The sequence below is a fragment of the Oryctolagus cuniculus genome, chromosome 11, assembly GCF_051225735.1.
Source record: "Oryctolagus cuniculus isolate XC-2025 breed Fujian yellow rabbit chromosome 11, ASM5122573v1, whole genome shotgun sequence".
NCBI classification, from domain to species: Eukaryota; Metazoa; Chordata; class Mammalia; order Lagomorpha; family Leporidae; genus Oryctolagus; species Oryctolagus cuniculus.
This window is the reverse complement of record NC_142877.1, coordinates 30,928,002-30,950,269: the sequence shown is the minus strand read 5'-3', so window position 1 is coordinate 30,950,269 and position 22,268 is coordinate 30,928,002. Positions and strand designations below refer to the sequence as shown.

Below are 22,268 nucleotides of genomic sequence, written 5' to 3'. Positions count from 1 at the left end.
AATACTCTCATGGGCTTTTCAGCCAGATCCGAATGCCTTTAGGGCTTATTCTGAGGCCAGAGTGCTATTTAGGACATCTGCCATTCTATGAGTCTGCTGAGTATCTCACTTCCCATGTTGGATCACTCTCCCCTTTATTTATTCTATCGGTTAGTGTTAGCAGGTACTAGACTTGCTTATGTGCTCCCTTTGACTCTTAGTCCTTTCATTATGATCAATTGTGAACTGAAATTGATCACTTGGACTAGTGAGATGGCATTGGTACATGCCACCTTGATGGGATTAAATTGGAGTACCCTGGTATGTTTCTAACTCTACCATTTGGGGCAAGTCAGCTTGAGCATGTCCCAAATTATACATCTCTTCCCTCTCTTATTCCTACTCTTGTGTTTAACAGGGATCACATTTACCCAAAGGAATTTAAATTGGCAAACAAAAAAGCGGTCTGCAGCCTAATGTTTATTGCAGCTCAATTCACAATAGCTAAGACCTGGAACCAACCTAAATGCCCATCAACGGTAGACTGGATAAAGAAATTATGGGATATGTACTCTTTAGAATACTATACCGCAGTAAGAAACAACGAAATCCAGTCATTTGCAACAAAATGGAGGAATCTGGAACACATCATGCTGAGTGAAATAAGCCAGTCCCAAAGGGACAAATACCATATGTTCTCCCTGATTGGTGACAACTGACTGAACACCAAAAAGGAAACCTGTTGAAGTGGAATGGACACTATGGGAAACGGTGACTTGATCAGCATAGCCCTGACTGTTAATGAACAACTTAATACATTATCCCTCTTAGTAGTTTTTTGTCTGTTCTACTTAATATGACTGGTTTAATTCTGTAATTAATACACAGTTATTCTTAAGTGTTGAAATTTAACTGAAATGTGATCCCTGTTAAACACAAGAGTAGGCACAGCCACCTTTTGCCCTTCAAAAACAAAAAGAAAATGCAAACTGCGCCTCCTCTCCAGCCAGCGCGAGACTCAGCAGGCCCAGGACTGGGCGTGCCCTCGCCTGCCCCGCCGCAGCGCGCCAGCCCCGACCATGCAGCTGGGGGCGCGCAGGGAGAAGACCGTGCCCCCTGCGCACAGCGCCGGGAGAGGTGCGGGAACCCAGCCTCGGCTGGAGGCCCCGGGACCTCTGGGCCCCTGAGCCTAGCAGAGCAGTAGCCGCCCCGCTGAACTTGGAGTGGCCTCTGCCGGTGCTCTAGGGGCGCAGTTCACTGGCCGGTCTGCAAGTTTCCTTGGAGGCGACAGAGTCCAGGAAAGGAGGTGGGTGCGAAGGGGCTAGGGTTAGGGACCCGGGTATCGGGAGGCTGCGATGGGCACCGCTGACCCCTAACCTTCCCGCCCCTTTACCTTCTGCAGCTCCTTGCATTTAAATGACTATAGTACCAGCTCCGTGCGCCACCTTCTCTGGCCCTGCGCCTCTGGCCGCTGCCTTTAACTGGGGTGAGGGGCAGGTGTTTGTTGTCCACTCAAGATCTGCAGAGCTGGCAGACGCGGGCGGAGTGGCCTTTGGAAGCAAAACACCCTAAGAGCTTCCTTCCAGGGGGAGCGCTGGAACCTGTTCCCCGCACCTTTTTGCTTTCTTTCTTCCTTGCATTTCCTACACGGAGCTTCGCCCCCGGGGAAGCTGCGTCGGCAGGGGCTCTTGGCCTCTTGCCTTGGTCTCCTCCGTTGCGTTTCGGGGCTCAAGTTTGCTGCTCTCCGCAGCAAGTAACAGCTTGCTGCGGATGAGAGGTTCGCTCAAAAACGAAGGTGCAGAAAGATAGGGAAGGAATGTGGGGAAACCAGATTGTCTGATTTTAGACTGGATCTCATTATAAGGAAATGGCCAATCTATCGCCCAAGGGAGCAGTGTTCTGATCTCACAGGTTAGGAGAAGAGAAGAAATGGCATCCAATTGCCAGGGACAAGCAATCAGAAGTCCTGGCAACTCAAAAGTGTGCATCACTTGTGAGGAGTGCAGGGTCTCTTGACCTGCCTGCTTCTGGAGAAAATCTGCATTTGATTATGAGACGCCCTGTTGAAGGAGTTTGAGTGCATTGCTCTTCCTCAACAGTAGCCCTTGTGAAAGCATGGGTCTCTTAGAAGCTCTCAGTACATAATAAAGCGAAAAAGAGCTGTTATCATGATTTAAATGGTTTTTATTTTAAGTGTTTGAAACAACCCAGAGTAGTAGCAGTATTTCTTTCTGTGTAAAGTAAGAGAGAACTGACATCTCAAGTTTTGCTTAAGTTCTGCCAGTTTTGGATTCTGATGTTCCGATGGTCACCCTACAATGTCCCAGGGTTGATCCTGCTAGGTTTTTGCCTTCCCAGAGCCTCAAGTGAGGGGAAATGAAGTTCCCCTTGGAACTTGAAGTTCTCACCCCGATCTGTACTTGAAAATGTTAGCTTTTTAGGTCTGTCACTGCCGTTTTTTCCATCTTTTGCCAAAAGTGTATCTAAAACCTCAATTTGTATATCAATTTTATATGGTACAAAAGCAGAAGCTTGAATCAAATACATGACAGTAATTATTAATACCTACCATCTTGGCATGCACTTATGTTAAAGCTACATGTTATATTGTAATAACTAAAATAAACATTTTTGTTATATTTTTATTTTTGGAGATTTCATGCTACAAGATACTAATATTTTGGGAGGAATGTATTAATACATGTGTAATAGAGATATTAGAGATAGAGAAAGATGTAATGGCATCCTTTTGTCAAGTCAGCTTTATGAGGTGTAATTTGCACACAACAAAATGCATTGAACTGGCGGTGCCGCGGCTCACTAGGCTAATCCTCCACCTTGTGGCGCCGGCACACGGGGTTCTAGTTCCGGTCAGGGCACCGGATTCTGTCCAGGTTGCCCCTCTTCCAGGCCAGCTCTCTGCTGTGGCCAGGGAGTACAGTGGAGGATGGCCCAAGTACTTGGGCCCTGCACCCCATGGGAGACCAACATAAGTACCTGGCTCCTGCCATCAGATCAGCGCGGTGCGCCAGGCACAGCGCGCTGGCTGCGGCGGCCATTGGAGGGTGAACCAACAGCAAAGGAAGACCTTTCTGTCTGTCTCTCTCTCACTGTCCGCTCTGCCTGTCCAAAAAAAAATAAAAAATAAAAAAATGCATTGAACTGTATATTTTATATCTGCGCATTTTACTGCATGGGAATTATACCTCAATAAAGTTTATTTTTAAGAAATATATCGTGAAGGAGTGCCATAGTTTATTGCCTGCTGCTAGAATAGTTCAGAGAAAGTCAAGAAAAAGCAAAAGAGCAGGAAAGTGAAGATGGGGACACTGGGTGGACAAAGGAAAATGCAGCCAAGTGGTCCCGAAGGAGTGGATGAGTAGAAAGACGGAGTCCATCCATTTAGATGATCTGAAGCCATTTTTATAAGACTTCTTAAAGCTAAGATGCTGAATTTAACCTCTAAGGCATTGGGCACACTGCAGTTTTTGGAAGAGGAAGCTAAAATGAAAAGCAAAAACATTAGAAAAAATAAAGTTGTGTTCCGCAGAATCTCCCGGCATGTTGCAGTTTCTTCCTCATGTTCTGCTCTGTCTGCCTTTCCACTAGTCAGACACCTGCCTGGGCCACAATGCTGTCGTCCGGTGACTTTGCATCTGCTTCCTGGGAGCTCGTGGTGCGTGTTGACCACCCAAACGAAGAGGAGCAGAAAGATGTCACACTCAGAGTGTCTGGAGACCTGCATGTCGGGGGAGTGATGCTCAAGTTGGTAGAACAGATCAGTAAGTTACTCTTGCCTTGTGATTTCTCTGTATTTGAAATCCTCTCTGGTGCATCCCCAACGAATAGGAGCCTTCTTGTTATCTGGGATCTGATCAGTTAGCTTTTCTGATCGCTCCCTTTATAATGGCCCAAAGTAGCAAGCACTCGCTGCCTCCAAATCTCATGCAGGAAGAAGGAGAGAATCTGGGGACTGTGCAAGAGCCTCAGGTTGAATCCAGTCACCCGCCTCTGGGATCACTTGAATGCTAGATGGCGAATTAAAGCTCCCCAACTGATCTAATGCCCATTCCACTGGTAACATCTCAGGGGGCCCTGGGCGGCAGGAAATTAGACTACTACTCTGTTGGTTCCCTGCTAATACTTGGAAGCTCAGTCTTCAAGTTAGCTGGATGCTCCGTGTCTTTAACACTCTGTCTGTATAAACAAAGGAGAGCCAACATCGTGTTTGTAGAATTTAACAGTGTTGTTTTCTTTGTATTTCTTTTTATTTCCTGACCTCCATGCTGGCTTCTCATTTACACTAGTGAGAGAAAGTCCTTTTTAAATAAATGTAATATATATACAGAGATGTACACCTATCCATACCTCTTATCAGAGTGCTTGGGTTCCATACTCACCTCCTCTTCCTCACTCCAGATTCCTATCCATGCAGGCTGTGGGAGGCAGCAGGTGCTGGCTCAAGTATGCCACCCACGTAGGAAACATGGATTATTTCCTGCCTGTCCCCACCTTTCACAGGTATCTGGGGAGTGAACCAGCAGGAAGCTCATTCTCTCTCTCTCTCTCTCTCTCTCTCTCGCTGAGAAGTAAAATAATTATTATTGAAAGTCTTGACTTTAAAAAAAAATAGATACACCAATTTCTACTTCTTTTTTTTTTTTTTTTTGACAGGCAGAGTGGACAGTGAGAGAGAGAGAGACAGAGAGAAAGGTCTTCCTTTGCCGTTGGTTCACCCTCCAATGGCCGCCGCGGCCAGCGCACCGCGCTGATCCGATGGCAGGAGCCAGGAGCCAGGTGCTTTTCCTGGTCTCCCATGGGGTGCAGGGCCCAAGCACCTGGGCCATCCTCCACTGCACTCCCGGGCCACAGCAGAGAGCTGGCCTGGAAGAGGGGCAACCGGGACAGAATCCGGCGCCCCAACCGGGACTAGAACCCAGTGTGCCGGCGCCGCTAGGCGGAGGATTAACCTAGTGAGCCGCGGCGCCGGACCCAATTTCCACTTCTACTAACAGCATTGAAGGAAAGGTTTTCTTATTTAAAGCGAGAGAAAGAGACTATTTAAAGAAAAAAGGAAAATACAGGGGCCTCTTAATTTCACAAAATAAAAGATTAAATACTGACTCCAGCAACGCTGAAAGGAAAAAACTCGAATGCCAACATTGAAGGAGAGGAAAGATTTGCCGTTAATGCCTTCAAAGCAAGGGAGCGAGTTTTCAACTCTGATTTCAGTGTAGAACTTTGGAAGAAGGGTGGCAGGGCTGACGAGTACTGGGCATTTCTGAGAAGGCTGAGGTGTCAGCTCTACGGCAGTCCTGACTGCACTCTCGCTGGGGACTACTGGTCCTCCCGTGTGACGCCGTGGTGCAAGCACACATGTCTACAAAAGAAGAGAACTTCACTAACCAAAGCCACACGGTTCTGGCCTGCCTAGAATACATCATGGCACCCAGGGGTGTTAAGGACAAAGACGCTAGCATTTATCATGAGCAAACATTTTATGTGCCTGTTCTTTCCACAGTATTTATTTATTTTTTTAAGATTTATTTTTTAAAGATTTATTTATTTATTTTAAAGGCAGAGTTACAGGCCGGCGCCGTGGCTTACTAGGCTAATCCTCCACCTGAGGCACCGGCACACCGGGTTCTAGTCCCGGTCGGGGCACCAGATTCTGTCCCAGTTGCTCCTCTTCCAGTCCAGCTCTCTGCTGTGGCCTGGGAGTGCAGTGGAGGATGGCCCAAGTGCTTGGGCCCTATACCTGCATGGGAGACCAGGAGAAGCACCTGGCTCCTGGCTTCGGATCAGCATGATGCGCTGGCCGCAGCGCACTGGCAGCAGCAGTCATTGGAGGGTGAACCAACGGCAAAAGGAAGACCTTTCTCTCTGCCTCTCTCTCTCTCTCACTGTCCACTCTGCCTGTCAAATAAATAAATAAATAAATAAAGGCAGAGTTACAAAGAGGCAGAGAGAGAGAGAGAGGTCTTCCATCTGCTGGTTCACTCCCAGATTGGCCACAATGGCTGGAGCTGTGCCAATCCTAAGCCAGGAGCCAAGAGCTTCTTCCAGGTCTCCCATCTGGATGCAGGGGCCCAAGCCTTGGGCCATCTTCTACTGCTTTCTGAGGCCAAAGAAGAGAGCTGGGTCTAAAGTGGAGCAGTCAGGACTTGAACTGGTACCTATATGGAATGCCAGCACTGCAGACTGGGGCCTTAACTCTTACCTCGCTGTGCCACAACACCAGCCCCTCTGCAGTATTTAAATGTAGATGCTAGGTCACGTGACAGTCACCTGTTGTTCTCCCTGCCTCACCTCTGGGGTCTTTGGAGAGAAGCCAGGGACTGTCGGGCCTGGGACTGTGGAAAGAGGTAGGGGGCTGAGGAGGTGTTGTTTATTGCAATTTCTGCACACCCCTACCTGGGTTCTGCAGTGCCTGGACCCTCCCTGTGAGTCTTGCCCTGGTTCATGGTATTCTCTGTGTTATCCGTTCTTGCAGACCTGCCACAGGACTGGTCAGACTTTGCCCTTTGGTGGGAGCAGAAGCGTTGCTGGCTTCTGAAAACCCACTGGACCCTGGACAAATGTGGAGTTCAGGCGGATGCCAAGCTTCTGTTCACCCCCCAGCATAAAACTCTTCGCCTTCGCCTGCCAAACATGAAGACAGTGCGGTTGCGGGTCAGCTTCTCAGCTGTGGTGTTCAGAGCTGTGAGTGACATCTGCAGGACCCTGAGTAAGTACCCTGTGCCCTGTGGACTCTCAGGAGCGGACAGGAAACTGGTGTCCGCCTCCCGCCTGCCTGGCATGGTGGGCTCAGGGACACTCTCTCGTTAGTGGCACACTTCAGCCCAGACATACTGCAGACGTCTAAGAGGCATTAAACCAAAGAGAACTCTGCCGGCATAAATCAGATTCATTTCCACAAACCTTAAAACTATTTCGAAAGAGGGTGATAAAAAGCAGAGCCAGACCGTTAAGATTACCCATCCCAATTCATTTCTCCAAGCTATACTCAAGCCACTATTATAGTTAAGACAAAAGAGTTCCGTTACACCTGTCATCACTCTGCGGCTCGTGTGACTGTAGTGGTTTTGAGATAGTGGTGTTGCAACGTCTTAATTGTTTCATAAACACCTGGCTCTACGAAATTGCAGTGTCTGCAAAAAGCACTTTTGAGTCAGAACACTACACGGACTGATGACTAGAAACTCATTTCTCTATAGGTTGGTAGCCCATGAGCGTAACATTTATGCGACTCTATAAAGAGAATCTTGTGCCATGAGTATACTCTTACTTTATATTTTCTGAAAGTGTATATTTTGATTCCAAGGTCAAAGTCAGCCCGTGGTGCTGCCTAGCTACTATGTCACTGAGTAATCTATCTTATTCATTAAACTATGTGCTGCGTCATTCGCTCACTCAGAGACTGTTTACTAAGCACCTGCTATGCACCAGGGGTCGTGATGAGTGCTGGGGATACATGAGTGATAAAGATGACTGAAACCCCTTCCCTCCTGGTGCTAACATGCTGGCAGGCAGAGTCAGAGCACAACCAATGCATGTAATAAAAAAGACAAGACCATAGGGTAGGTGGTGGAAAGCGGTAGGTGGTAAAACAAGGGGGAAGGTGCCAGCAGGACGGGGAATGCCAGTGTTGGGCAGTGGGGACCGAGGAAAGGGTGTGAGCACAGAAGCCACTTCATGAGCAGCTCCACGCTCCCAGCTCCTGCACGATGCCCGCACACAGCATGCACAGTATGTGTTTGTACAGTAAGTGACTGAAAGTTCCAGTAGTCTTGCTGCCAGCGGCTGGGCAAATGGCAGGAGCAAATGCACTGTGTTTTCAGTGATATTATAATAGGGATTTGAAAACAAGACGACTTTCTTTTATATATAAGTAAATCAAATCGCATCCCCCACACACTGCCGTGGACTGGAGGCACACGTGGCAGCTGAGCACAAGCACGTGAGGTTTCAGAGGAGTGGGAGCATTCTGATGTGACTTTTCCTGAAGATAGCGTTCGTGGTGCTTCCAAGGGCTCAACCTGGTACTTCTTTTCTTTTCTTTCCTTTCCTTTCCTTTCCTTTCCTTTCCTTTCCTTTCCTTTCCTTTTCTTTTCCTTTCTCTTCCTTTCTTTTATTTTCTTTTCTTTAATAACTTATTTGAAAGACAGAGTTGCAGAGAAAGAAGAGAAACAGAGAAAGATCTTCCATCTAGTTCATTCTCCATATGGCTACAAAGGCCGGGGCTGGGCCAAGCCAAAGTCAAGAGCCAGGAGCTTCTTCCAGGTCTCCCATGTGGGTGCAGGGGCCCAAGCACTTGGGCCATCCTCCACTGCCTTCCCAGGTGCATTAGCTGGGAGCTGGCTCGGAAGTGGAGCGGCCAGGACTCGATCCAGAGCTCAGGAAGCAACTAAACCCATTGTGCCACAGTGCTGGCCTCTCAATCTGACATTTCTAATCATTGCTTTTTATATCTAATCAATTGAAGCTAACTCAAATTTAGCAGGATGATGCATTTTCTGTTTAAAAAATACATAAATTTTGGACTTGTAGATATGGGGGTTTTGTTCTGTTGTCTGTTTTATCTTCACTGATCATGCCTGAAGTTTCCACTCACCACCAGGCTGCTGTCTAAATTGTGCATCCAAAATGGTCATAGGTGTGCATTGCAATCTTTCGATCAAGTGTGCTCGGTGACTGGAAAGAGTCTGGTTCGAGTGCTGGCTCAGTCTCAGCACTGAGCACCTATGAACTGAGGAGACGGAAGGTGGAAGGGCCCACAGAGCTGAGACAGCCACATGCCTGAGCTTTTACCTGGGACTGTAGCCAGTCAGTGCAGTTAATGATTGTCTGCCAATCTGATCAGCAATTATAAATATATTTGGTGAATGAGGAAATGGGGAATGCCAGTCTGGCTTCTGGAAGCAGATCTCGAGATAAGGATGCAGGTGCAAGTAGTTTGAGAAGTGATGCCAGGGAATACTGGTAGGGGGTAGAGAAGTGAGACGAGGAAGAGAAGGCCACCAGTCAGAAAGAGTATGTCACCAACCAAGTCATGCCATGGCAACTGGGGTGCCTAGGAGACAGCATAGACAGCCCCAGGGCTGTCCCACCCAGAGGACAAAGTGTGTATGCCGCACTCTCATCAGCCGCTGAGGGCTGCTCTAGGGACCATTCATTCCCCGACCACGTGGACTGTTTTACAGGCCCTGGCCCTGGGACATCAGGTTGACAGGCACTGAAATGGACAGGGCCAACAGGAGATGGGCGGGCCTGGGGACACCTGCCACAGGCGGAAAGGAGCTGCTGGGCTGGAGGTGGGAGAAAGGTTTTCAGGACCTGTGATTCATAAGGAAAACAGCAAGTAAGACCCTTGGTGGTTGTTTTAAAAACCAAAAAAGAAAAGAAAAAGAGAGAGGAAGGGAGGGAAAGAAAATTGATGGTAAATAGATGACACAGAAGAGCGAATGGGGACAGGTGTTTGGCACAGCAGTTAAGTCCCTGCTCAGGACACCCAAAGCCATTATCAGAGTGGCTGGTTCGAGTCCCTGCTATTCTGCTTCCAATCCGGCTTCCTGCTACTTCATGCCCTGGGAGGCAGTATGTGAGGATCAAGTACTTGGGTCCCTGCCACCCTTGTGGGAGACCCAGCTGGAGCTCTGGGCTCCTGGATTTGGCCCAGCCCTGGCTGTTTCAGGCATTTTGGGAGTGAACCAATGGATGGAAGATTTCTCTCCATCTCTCTCTCTCTCTCTCTCTCCCCCCTCTCTCTATAACTCTGCCTTTCAAATAAATAAAATATACCTTTTTAAAAATTAAAAAAATAAGCTAGGAATGTTATCAGACTGAATCTCCAGACACGATTTTCTCCATCGTATGTTCCTCTTCTGTTAATTGATGCAACTAGTTACTTTACTTCTCGTGAATTTCCTGAGAAATTGCTTCAAATGCACAGAATGGCTCTTAGGAGGGATTTTCTTTATGCTTTTCATTTTACTTCTTTTAAATTGTTATTTGTTAGTTTGGGGTTTTATTTTACATTTAGATATTAGAAGATCAGAAGAACTGTCCTTATTAAAACTTTCTGGTGACTGTTTCAAGAAGAAGAAGAAAAAAGACAAAAGTAATAAGGAATCTGTAATTGAAGATGTACTAAACCTTGAGAGTTCTTCAACAAGTTCAGGTTCACCAGGTGAGATTTGTGGCACGAGTTTTGACGTTGCTTTAATTTGTGAATATGGAGTAAAACCCACCAGAAGAATGTTCATCTCCCCACACTCCCAAAGGAGGAATAAAATCGCAGATTTTTAAAAAACAAATCTGCTCAATAATCTATTACTGTAATTTTAAGATTATTTTATTGATTTTGAAAGGCAGAGAGAGAGAGAATCTTCCCTCTGCTGGTTTACTCCCCAAATAGCTGCAATGGCAAGGACTGAGCCAGGCTGAAGATAGGAGCCCAGAGTTCTCCCAGGCACATTAGCAGGGAACTGGATAGCGGCTGGGACACTCTGACATGAGATGCCAGAGTGGCAAGTGGTAGCCTTACCCGCTGCACCATGCCAGCCCCAGTTATCTATTATTTTAATAGTGTATCTTGGGGCCGGTGTTAGGGCATAGTAGGTTAATCCTCCACATGCCATGCCAGCATCCCATATGGGCGCCGGTTCTAGTCCAATCTGCTCCTCTCCCAATCCAGCTCTCTGCTGTGGCCTGGGAAAGCCATAGAAGATGGCCCAAGTCCTTGGGCTCCTGCACCCACATGGGAGACCAGGAAGAAGCTCCTGGCTTCAGATCAACCCAGCTCCAGCCATTGCGGCATTTGGGGAGTGAACCAGTGGATGGAAGGCCTTTCTCTCTGTCTCTCCCTATCACTGTCTGTAACTCTACCTCACAAACAAATAGCAAATAAAATCGTTTAAAAAATGGTATATCTTATGTTACTGATGTATACAAAGTTTAGTACAATTGGACATGAATTTGGGATTAAAAAAAGACTGATTTTTAGAAAAGAGAAAAGTTGGATCCCTTGAATATACATCTCTCTTCCTGGTTCTGTTTTTGTGTGGTTCTTTCCTGGATTCAGTTTTTTTTCTAGGGCAGATAAAAGTTAGGGAGGAGTATTACCATTCCCTTTTTATAGCAAATAATCAAATCTCCAGCTTTCGTGTAACATTGAGGTCTTCCTGACAAGTCTATTCCAATGCAAAGAAAAAAGAGGGTATTTGCACTTTATGCAGGTTAGAGTCAGATGATCAGCATGCTGGATCTTAAGACTGGTCAGTGCTGCCCTTTGCTGAAGCAGCTGGGAAACACAGAAGGTGCGCACAACACAGCTGCGAGGGCTCCAGATCTCTACTGAGCATCCTAAGACTCCTGCTGAAAGAGGAGAGCTTTGGATTATTAGAGAAGAGATGGACCCCAACGTTCATCTGGGTTAGTTTGGGGAAGCTTTTGTGTCTGATTTCCCATGTTTTCCAAGAATTGAATATAGAGACAAGACTGCTTCCTGTGTATAGCTCATCTCTACCGTGGTGACTCATAGGATTCCTCTATGTGGTACAAACCTTGAAGGCCAAAATTCAGTTTAGTGTAAGGAGTGTGAATAGTAATTTTGCTGAGGATCCCCACTGCCCTAGTCTCACGTCAGAATGCCTGCTCCCTTGTCTTTCAGTAAGTCCTGGCTTGTACAGTAAGACCATGACTCCAACATACGACCCCATCAACGGAACACCCGTGTCATCCACCATGACATGGTTCAGTGACAGCCCCCTGACGGAACAGAACTGCAGCATCCTGGCCTTCAGCCAGCCTCCCCAGCCACCAGACGCACTCACTGACGTGTACCAGCCTCGGACTCTGCTCGACAAAGCCAAGTTTAACGCAGGGTCAGGACATGGCCATTTTGCTTCTCTCTGAACTGCTGCTGATGAAAGCGAGGGGAGGGGTGTTGAATTTTTAATATAGTAGACCTGGGGATCATTAGCAAAAGTTGATGCTGATTTTATCGACAAAAAGGGAGGGAGGGAGAATGCAGACTTTGGTCATTTCAGTACATTTTAAAAGAACAGAATGTATGTGCTTAGAAAACAGAATACCATACTGGATACTAATTCCTCGCCACTATGGTGTGCAAGTGTATTTTGTGGGCTGTAGAATGGCAGTTCAGGAGTGTTGTCTCTGCAGGCCAGCAGGGGAGCTGCAAGGTGGCCCGCGGGCTCCCACTTCTCTTGTAGGATATCACTTCTCTCCCCAGGAGACACCAAGACCAGGAGCCCTGTTTGAAATGATTCAGAAAACACACCCAAAGTATTTTCCAAACCACCATTTCTTTGGCTCCCCCTTGCCACTAAAAGTCAAAGTTGTTGGCAGCATTCAATTCTCTTTAAGAGATGTCTCTGTGTCCCCCATTCAGACCTGGGGCACCCCTGCACCTGCTTTCATGGCTGCATCTCTAGGACCATCCCTCTTGACAGTCTCCACTGCTCAATCACTCCCTTTAAGGCTGCCCTGTCCCCTTCCCACACATCTCCATTCGAGAGCGATCACTTTCCTGTGGTGCTGACATTTCGCTTGCTCCGCGGACGCAGACGCAATGGCCCTTTATTATTATGAAGCGTGGTCTCCCCAGCTGGACTGTCAACTCCCTGGAGGATGGAGGTGACTTGTTGGTCACCCTTGTTGCCCCACAGGGTGTCAAACGATAGACATTCAAGGCATTTTTATTTGATGACATTACATTAGATGGCAATCATCCCCTTATGGTTGTCTTAGTAGCTTTTCATCTCCACCATCTCCTTATCATTATCTGTTTTTATTTTTCAACCTTAGGAATCTTTTACTCAATACAGAAACCACCAGCCACATATGGATATCTAAATTTGAATTTGAATTTAAATGAATTAAAATAGAGCACTATTCACATTTAAATACTCGGTAGCCACCTGAGGCTAGAAGCTCACATACTAGACTGCAGACATGAATATTTCTTTTATTGTGAAAAGTTCTGGACAATAAGATTGAGCTGGCTTTAAGTGAACCACCTGGTACAGTGGAGATCTAGTGCAGACAGAGTCTCCTGATGGCTGCACCACACAGCGTGTGACAGATCCCTTAATGTCACTGAGACACAGTTTTGTCTCCTGTAAACAGAGGTCGCGAGAGCTGCCCTGGCCACTTCTCTGTTACTGAAACTGTCAATGAGTGGAGGGAAAACTACTCACACCGACACACAAGGGCACTTCAAAAAGTTCCATGGAGAGTTGAACTAAAACTATGGGTGTGTTTTGGTAAAAAAAATTTTTGATGTAGAACAGATTTTTAGATTACATGGAAAATGGCCTATTGTGTCCTATGTGGAAAAACCCACCAAAGTCAAGTCAGACTTTTCCATGAACTTCTTGAAGTACCTTTCTGAAGTATGTGTATGTATGTGTGTGAAAGTATATGATAAAATGCATAAGCTATTATATGCTTACTTATTATATGGTTTGGGTTATAGTAATTTGATTTTGTTCAAGGATATATATATATGTATATATGTAATAACTAATAGGGTATTTCAAAAAGTTCATGGAAATTGAATTAAAAGATGTTTGTTTTGGTAATTTGTAGAAAATGTATATTATGAAAAAACTGCATGTCTTTTGCAGGCTTTTTGCACCATGTATCTTTTAGATTTATTTTTCCATGCACATTTTTAAATGCCCTCATCTGTAACATAGCATAACAGATGTGCACAAACAATGATTGACGTTTAAATCTCATCCTAGCTTTTTGTTTTCCAGCTGGCTGGACTCCTCCCGCTCCCTTATGGAGCAAGGCATCCAAGAAGACGAGCAGCTGCTGCTGCGGTTTAAATACTACAGTTTCTTTGACCTGAACCCTAAAGTAAGACACGTTCCTCTTTTCCGATTTCTCTTTCCCTTTTAATGTGCATGCATGGAAGTGCAAAACTGAGTCACTTAGTTAACACAATTAGGATGAATGTGTATGATCTCTTCAGTTCTGCAAGGTGACACTGATCCATGAGCACTCGTCTGTGAAATTTCATATGTTGGTTTCCGGTGAGCATGCTGAGTGACCCCTGAGTTCGCAGGTGTCTCTGGGGATCTCTGTATCTCTGTGCCCTGCGTGGTGCGTGCTGCAGATTCATAGGAGTGGAGGAACGGGAGAAAGTGGCTCATGGCGCTGGAGCCTTCGAGGCTTAGGGAGGAAGGTGTCGCTCCCCATCTTCGTGGGGGAACGACACTAAACCCTGCCTAGGCTTCATATCCGAGTCACGGCACCATTATGTCGCTCCCCCTCTTCATGGAGGAATGACACAGGACCCTGCGCTGTTCTTTCGTCTGCTCGGTCCTTCCCGGGTTTGCTGCTGGTTCTTCCCGGGTTGGCTACCGACCCTTCCACCTCCGTGGAAGGGTGGTTCCCCCTGCCACATTCCCCACTTCCGCGGGGGAGCGGCACACCGCCGGCCAGCTCTCTCAGGGGCTGCACAGGTGTTCCCCTTAGATGTTCCCCTTAGATGTTCCTGGTGCATGCCGTCTCTCTCTTCCTTTATAGTCCTCCTCCGCCAATCCCAACTCGGCTGCCCACACGCCGAGTACGCTGCTCTCCAATCAGGAGCAAGTCCTACAGTTTATTGGTTGAACTGGAGGCAGCTGTGCGGAAGCTGTTTACTTCTCTCCCAGCGCCATATTGTGGGAGAGCAGATGCACAGAATAAGTCTTAATTCCAGTAACTCAGTCCAGTCCGGGTTGCTCCCCACAGATCCCCCTTTCTTTTTATTTTTTGGCGTTGATACGCGCCTGTCTTCGGTGTCCCGCAGCACACACTCTGCTCTACTTGCTAGAGTTGCCACAGGTTCTTACACGTCCTATCAATCAGGCAAACCGAATCCGGGTCCTCTCTTCACCATGTTGTGAGGAGGTTTTTAGGCGCTGATGCGTGCCTGTGTTCGGTGCCCCGCAGCGCATGCTCTGCTCTGCCTGCAGGGGCTTACAAGCCCTAACAATCAGGCAAACCGAATCCAAGCCTTCTCATTGCCGTATTGTGGGGGAGACTTATTAGTGTTGGTTCGTGCCTATCTTCGGTGACCTGCAGCTCATACTCTGGTCGAGCTGCTTGCTGGTGCTTACCGCCTTAATCAGGCAGACCGAATCCAAGCCTCCTAATTGCTGTATTGTGGGGAGGCCTTACTGATGTTAATTCGTGCCTGTCTTCGGTGACCTGCGGCGCATAAGCTGCTAGCCGCCGCAGGTGCTCATCGCCTCACTTAATAAGGCAGACCGAATCCAAGCTCTCACATTGCAGTGTTGTGGGGAGGCCTTATTGATGTTAATTTGTGCCTGTCTTCGGTGACCTGCGGCGCATAAGCTGCTAGCCGCCTCAGGTGCTCATCGCCTCACTAATCGGGCAGACCGAATCCAAGCTCTCTCATTGCCATGTTGTGGGGAGGCCTTTCTATTTCTCTATTTCTCTATCTCCGGGCATTCCTATTTCTCCCATTTTACTTCTATCTTCCAGCATTCCTATTTCTCTCATTTTACTTCTAAACTTCTGTTTCTCTTATCCCTGCGGCTTCCCGGCGGCGCCCGCCCCGAGGCTGCTTCTCGGCACCTCGCCCCACGGCAGCTTCACGGCTCTGCGCGGCTTCCCGGCGCCTCGCCCCGCCAGCGGGTTCCCGGCTCTGCGCGCACGCTCCGCGGTCTCCACGCACTTCGCGCCCGCACCACGGCCTCGCGCCAGCCCCGCGTTCCCTATCTATTCACGCCCCGTGCTCTCTCTGCACGCGGCGGCTTCCGCGAATGTTTCCGCCACCACCGGCATTCAGTCCAAGTTCCCCGGACTAACCTGGCGAATTTCAACCTGGCGGCCCACGTCTCTGCCTCTGGTTCCAGATCTTCGCCTCTTGCTCCCCGGGGTGACTTGAAGAATTCCAAGGTGGCTTATGTCTCCGCCTCGGCCTGCACTCGCGGCTTCATCCTCCCTAACATTTTTCTCTACCCGGTATGTTTCCTTAAGTTTTCTTCCAACAATATTCCTCTCATTTCTCCTGGCTACTCCCCACAGTCCGTATCCGAGTCCAAGCCTCCTCCAGGTTTCACTTTCGCTTTCAATCTCCTAGCTTCCCCGCCATAGTCCGCATCCGAGTCTATGAAAGCTTTCACTTTCGCTTTCAATCCTAACTTCTTTCCCACAGTCCATATCCGAGTCTATGCCTAGGCTTTCAATAGCTTCTTCCGGCACCTTTTCCATCCAGCTTTTCCCTAGGCTGTTTGCTAGTCTCTCTCTCCGGTATTTTCCCATTTCTTTCCTCCTAAGTTTCCTATCCGTCCTAGGTTTCCTATCCGAGTCACGGCACCATTATGTCGCTCCCCGTCTTCGTGGGGGAACGACACTAAACCCTGCCTAGGCTTCATATCCGAGTCACGGCACCATTATGTCGCTCCCCCTCTTCATGGAGGAATGACACAGGACCCTGCGCTGTTCTTTCGTCTGCTCGGCCCTTCCCGGGTTTGCTGCTGGTTCTTCCCGGGTTGGCTACCGACCCTTCCACCTCCGTGGAAGGGTGGTTCCCCCTGCCACATTCCCCACTTCCGCGGGGGAGCGGCACACCGCCGGCCGGCTCTCTCGGGGGCTGCACAGGTGTTCCCCTTAGATGTTCCCCTTAGATGTTCCTGGTGCATGCCGTCTCTCTCTTCCTTTATAGTCCTCCTCCGCCAATCCCAACTCGGCTGCCCACACGCCGAGTACGCTGCTCTCCAATCAGGAGCAAGTCCTACAGTTTATTGGTTGAACTGGAGGCAGCTGTGCGGAAGCTGTTTACTTCTCTCCCAGCGCCATATTGTGGGAGAGCAGATGCACAGAATAAGTCTTAATTCCAGTAACTCAGTCCAGTCCGGGTTGCTCCCCACAGAAGGGTGTTTTCAGAGGCCAAGGTGAAGGGGAAGTTCCCATGAGCAAGCCATGACCATGTGGTAGTACAGGCAAGACTTTCGTTTGTGTGCTTGCCAAATCTTTGATGATAAGTAACAGGGATTGTCTAGATAAATGAAGCCGCCAGGTGGTTACCACCTCCATTTTCAGTGCACACCTCCCACCCCACCAGAGGTTTATTGGGACAACTAATGTGGGCTGAGATAAGGCCTTTGAACTTCTGTCCTTCCGTGTTCCTCACTAGCCACTGAATGGGCTCCGAGTCAGTGGTTAAACACCCTGTGGTGACTTCACTGAGCTGCTCCCAGCCCAGTTCCGTTGCTCTTTGCTCTTCTCTGCTAGGCACCTGTGTGAGAAGCTTGCCTCGGGCAGCCGTTCTGTGCAGCAGTGTTTCTGTCTCTTGTGGCGCTGTCTTCTCCTTGGTCCTGATAGTATGTCTGGCCTTCAAAGGTCCATTTGGTTCTCACTGTTTCCCTAATTGGCATCTTCTTCCAAATCAATCTTATTCATTTCTGTGGAGAGGCTTCTGCTCAGTCTTTGGGTTAGACCCAAGGTAATACCCATGGGAAATGCATAACTCCCACTGAATCATGGCAGAAGGGAAAATTTTGCCTCTTCTTTGTAAAACCCTTAGGAGAAATTACAATACTGTTTCTCCTAAATAGTGTTTTGATTTTCTTTTTAAAAAAGTAGCATGAATTATGCAACTCTCTGCATTCTCTTTTTTGCTTTGCTGCTAGAACCAAATCCATACATGATCTGTGATTTCATTTGTGAGCCTCACTCCCAACTCAACTTTAGTTTTTCCTTACTTGATTTTCAGTTAATCTAAGCAATTGTGTTGTATGCTATCTATTCTAGAAAGCAGCCTTAATTTTTTTTCTGAAATTAGACAATATGTAAGAAAAATATTCCTGTGCCTCATCTCATTGCTATGGCAGTGATTTGGCCTCATCTTATCTCTTCCAACTTGTGCCTCATCTGATTTTTGCTTATTCATTTACTTATTACGCTAATACCATATGCCAAGAACTAACCCAAAAATGTCAGACATTAGAATAAAGTTCTAAAATTAAATAAAATTAATAAGGTTAGAAAATAAAATATATTAAATTATAGTGAACAAAATCTTTTTCAAAATAGGTATAATTATGCATGTGATTTTTAATGAATAGGATAAAATCCTGTGGCTGGTCTCATAACTGCCATTAATTTGAGGCAATAATATGCATGATTATATAATATGTATTATTTGAAGACAACAGCAATAACTGTGAAACAAGAGGGAACACCTGTGATTTGAGTTGTTACAAAGTCACAAGAACTCTGCAGTACTGTGGAGTTTTGCCTACATTCATCACAGAAGGAAATGCTAAATTTCCATTATACCTTGGCCAAATGCAGATGTTGTGTTTGCTCCAGGGTCATGCACTGGTTGACTTCACACTCCTCAGCTGAGCAATCTCAGCTTCAGAACCCGTGTGCTGGGATCGCATTCGAGGAAGTCCTTCCGGAAGGGAGCTTTTGTTTGTCCCTGATCACATCAACTGCCCATTTCTCTGAGCCAGAACTGAGTACTGCACAACTTCAGGCCTCGTCCCTCTGATCAGAGTACACTCACAGGTTTTGGTCAGCAAGTAGACGGCAAACTCAGGTATTTTCCTCCGCCCCATCCCTGCATGCTCCTGCAAGGTGCTGTGAGAGTCCAAGCTTCCCAGCTCAGGCATCTGATCAATGAATGGTAGCATCTCCCTGACCCTTGGGGACTTGCAGCAGTTTCCTTGCCAAGAGATTACCTGTTAAAACCTGTGCTTCAGAATTGAACTTAATGCTAAAAAATATCAGTGTAGTCACCTACAGCTGAAAAGTTGTCAGGAGCGTGTGAGTGACGTCATCAGCCAAGCTTCCAGACGTGGTGAATCTTGAACATGGAGGGGCAATGTTAACTATGCATTCATCTAACAAGTGGAGGAAGTCAAAGGGCTTATATTACCAGAAGGAGACAAAGACCCCAAAAGTGAAGGTCCTTGTGCTGTTGTCCTAGACTCCTGGGTATCAGCCTCTGCTCACTTACTTTGTAAAGAGCCCTCTCTTTCTTGCCTGTCAGGTAAAATCTGTTTGAATCGGAACAGCCAAAAGGCAGCTGCCAACCCAAAGAACACTCGAGTTAGCAGGACAAGGCTTTGGGGCACAACAACAATGATCCCAACCATCCCAGAGTTGTTCCCTCTCCTCCTGGAGTTACAGGTGCTACAAAGTACAAGACTCTCGTATGTGCTGTGTAGATGAAGGGAGCTATAGAAATTTAAGGTGTAGTTTACATTTTCATAGACTCTACAACCAAATCAAGAGCAAAGCTGGTCCCCAAGAAACCGCTGTACACATACAAGACACCCTGCTAATAGGAACAAGTTCCATAATAAGGACTAGGGAATGTCTTTTGACTTTCAGAGGAGCAAGGCAGATAGTCCACAGGTTGAACGTAATGTGCTGATTATGTCTTGGAGATATAAAATGTCTTCAGGGCAGGAATCTGGTGCAGTGGTGAAGATGTTGCCTGGGGGGCCTGCATCCACATTGGAGTACCTGCTTCCAGTCTTATCTCTGTTGATTTCAGCTTTCAGCTAATGCACACCCTGGGAGGCATCAGGAAATGGCTCAGGTCATTGAAGCCCTGCCACCACGTGGAAGATCTGGAATGAGTACCTGGCTCCTGGTTTCAGCCTGGTCCAGCCCAGCTGTTGTGGGCATTTAAGGAGTGAACCAGCAGATAGAATACAGATCTCTCTCTTTCTCTCACCTTTTTACTCTCCCTCTCTTTTTCTCTCCCGCTCTTTTTCTCTCCCATCTCTTTCCCTTCCAAACAAAATGAACAAACAAAAAAAATTTTTAAATGCTAAAATACATTTCAAAAACAATATGCTCAAAAAATTTAAAAACGTTGGCCCCCGTGGCATCCGACACCATCCATAGCTCACGGGTGGCGGCAGGGTGCAGACATGGCCAAGTCCAAGAACCACACCACGCACAACCAGTCCCAAAAATGGCACAGAAATGGCATCAAGAAACCGCGATCACAAAGATACGAGTCTTTGAAAGGGGTGGACCCCAAGTTCCTGAGGAACATGCGTTTTGCCAAGAAGCACAACAAGAAGGGCCTGAAGAAGATGCAGGCCAACAACGCCAAGGCTATGGCTGCGCGTGCTGAAGCTATCAAGGCCCTGGTCAAGCCTAAGGAAGTAAAGCCCACGATCCCGAAGGGTGTCAGCCGGAAGCTCGATCGGCTTGCCTACATTGCCCACCCCAAGCTTGGAAGGCGTGCCCGTGCCCGCATTGCTAGGGGTCTCAGGCTATCCCGGCCACAGACCAAGGCAAAGGCCAAGACTGAGCCCCAAATCAAGGGCAAGGTCAAGGCTCAAATCAAGGCCCAAGCTCAAGCTCAGATCAAGAGCAAGGGCAAAGGCAAGGCCCAGGCTGAAACCAAGCCCAAAGCCCAGGCCGAAACCAAGCCCAAAGCCCAGGCCGAAACCAAGCCCAAGGCCCAGGCCCAAGCCAAACCCAAAGCTCAGGCCCAAGGCAAGCCCAAGGCCCAGGCCCAAGCCAAGCCCAAGGCCCAGGCCCAAGCCAAACCCAAGGCTCAGGCCCAAGCCAAACCCAAGGCCCAGGCCACACCTGCAGCCCCAGTTCCGGCTCATGCTCCTCCCAAAGGTGCCCAGCCCCCCGCAAAGGCTCCCTAGTAACAGCCTTTGCCTGCCAATGCAAAGGCAGAAGGACTGGTGTGACCCCTGGGCTGCTGTCTGTGTGGGGCTAGTGTCCTCCTGTGCTGTTTGTACAAATAAACCCGAGACAGGGAAAAAAAAAATTTTTTTTAAATGCTAAAATACATTTCAAAAACAATATGCTCAAAAAAATTTAAAAATCCAGAATTCATAAAAGGTTAGTATATTTTAATAAAAATGAAATATTATGCATGACAAAAAAATATACACAGTTATATATTTGCAACACATAGTGCAAACAGAGAACTAATTTCCCTGACATATAAAGAATCTCTAGAAATCAATAATAAAAAAGATCAACAACCCATGAGGCTAATGATCAAAGAATATGAGCAAATGTTTCCTACTAAAGGAACTACAATCAACTTGTAATGGCAAAGATCAGAGTTTCACATACTGTCTTAGCAAGAGTGGTGAAACAGGTTCTCCCATACATTGCTTATTGGTCAAAGTTTAAGCTGATCTGGCTTCTATGGAAGGTAATTTGGCAATATCTATGGACGTAGACTTCCACGACTTTGACGCAGCAAATCTACTCCCAAGTATTTATAGTGCACTTATGTTCACACATGCCTATTGTTAAGTGTGTACACAAAGTTTTTACTACATTATTTGTTTTAGGAAGACATTAGAAACGATCTAAACATCTGCCAGTAGGGAAAAGGTTACGTTTGTTGCTATACCCACACTATGTTGTTAAAAAGAATGAATCAGGTCTCTTGACATGCAACATACTCAAGGTACATTTTCATATGAACAAAGTACAGTGCAAAACTGCCCATGGAATAGCTACCATTTGTGGGGAACAAGGAAAGAGGGAGACTAACTTTTTATTGTGCTCCTTTTTTTTCCCATCTGAATTCATTCAAAATCCATCCAGGGTATGCTCTTATGTTCCTTTTAAATATGCCCTAAATATCAGAGTTAAAAAAACAAAGGCCTTTTTGTAACTCTGATAGTCCATAGTGTTCTCATGTCCAGTAAGAAAAGAAATGCATCCATTTTAATAACAGGACTAAAGGGCATTGAGAGCAGCCCCTGGGCTAATGGAGAAACTGAAGTGAGGAAGTATAAATAGTAGCCCCTTCTTGAGAGTGTGGAGGCCATGGTGGGCAGGTTTGGTTATCTCTTCATTGTTGGTTGGTGGAAGGAGAGGAGGGTTTCTTGAATTGACTAGAAAGAGGGGTTCAAGGAGAGCAAGTGGCAGGATCTATGTGCTTCCAGCGTGGGGTTTGTATTTTTGGTTGGCCAGGAAACGAAGATAATCTAGGACTGAGGAGAGTGTAAGTAGCCAGTCCCCAGCCAGAGAAACGTGTGTTTCCGAGGCTCTGCAGAACCGGCTGCAAGAGTTCACAGAGAGGGAAGGATCCATGGGATGCCTGGGAATGACCTGGGGAAGACCCAGAACCTCGTGATGCCCCAGTGGCTCGCTGGGAACATGGACGGGCCTCCTAAGAGGAAGTCCTCGTGCTGTGCCGGATGCCACAGAGCAATCCTGTGTCCCCATTGAGACACAGGGTGTCTCACAGAGTGAGGACGTCTTATTGTAGACACCGTATACCCACGTTGTGAATT

General features: G+C 47.2%; 1 protein-coding gene and 1 pseudogene across 6 annotated transcripts in view; both read left to right on the top strand.

Moving 5' to 3' along the window:
* The first annotated feature begins 1,054 nt into the window (after positions 1–1,054).
* FERMT1 (FERM domain containing kindlin 1) overlaps positions 1,055–22,268 on the top strand; it is a 55,467-nt gene continuing 34,253 nt past the window's right edge. For 3 of the 5 annotated variants that reach the window (XR_016215902.1, XM_008256296.5, XM_089307266.1), the window contains exons 1-6: positions 1,055–1,285; positions 3,589–3,761; positions 6,473–6,706; positions 10,022–10,168; positions 11,651–11,864; positions 13,764–13,866. Coding sequence is in view for 3 of the 5 variants with exons in the window: in XM_008256296.5 (XP_008254518.3) it covers positions 3,611–3,761; positions 6,473–6,706; positions 10,022–10,168; positions 11,651–11,864; positions 13,764–13,866 (849 nt within the window). In the remaining 2 variants the exon portion in view is untranslated. Of the gene's footprint in view, positions 1,286–3,588; positions 3,762–6,472; positions 6,707–10,021; positions 10,169–11,650; positions 11,865–13,763; positions 13,867–18,451; positions 18,569–22,268 lie in introns of those variants that run through there. The other 2 variants (XM_089307265.1, XM_089307267.1) reach the window with 2 other exon arrangements.
* LOC100341416 (large ribosomal subunit protein eL29 pseudogene) lies at positions 19,844–20,776 on the top strand (annotated as a pseudogene). Its single transcript, XR_016215903.1, has one exon. The product of XR_016215903.1 is annotated as a large ribosomal subunit protein eL29 pseudogene (transcript).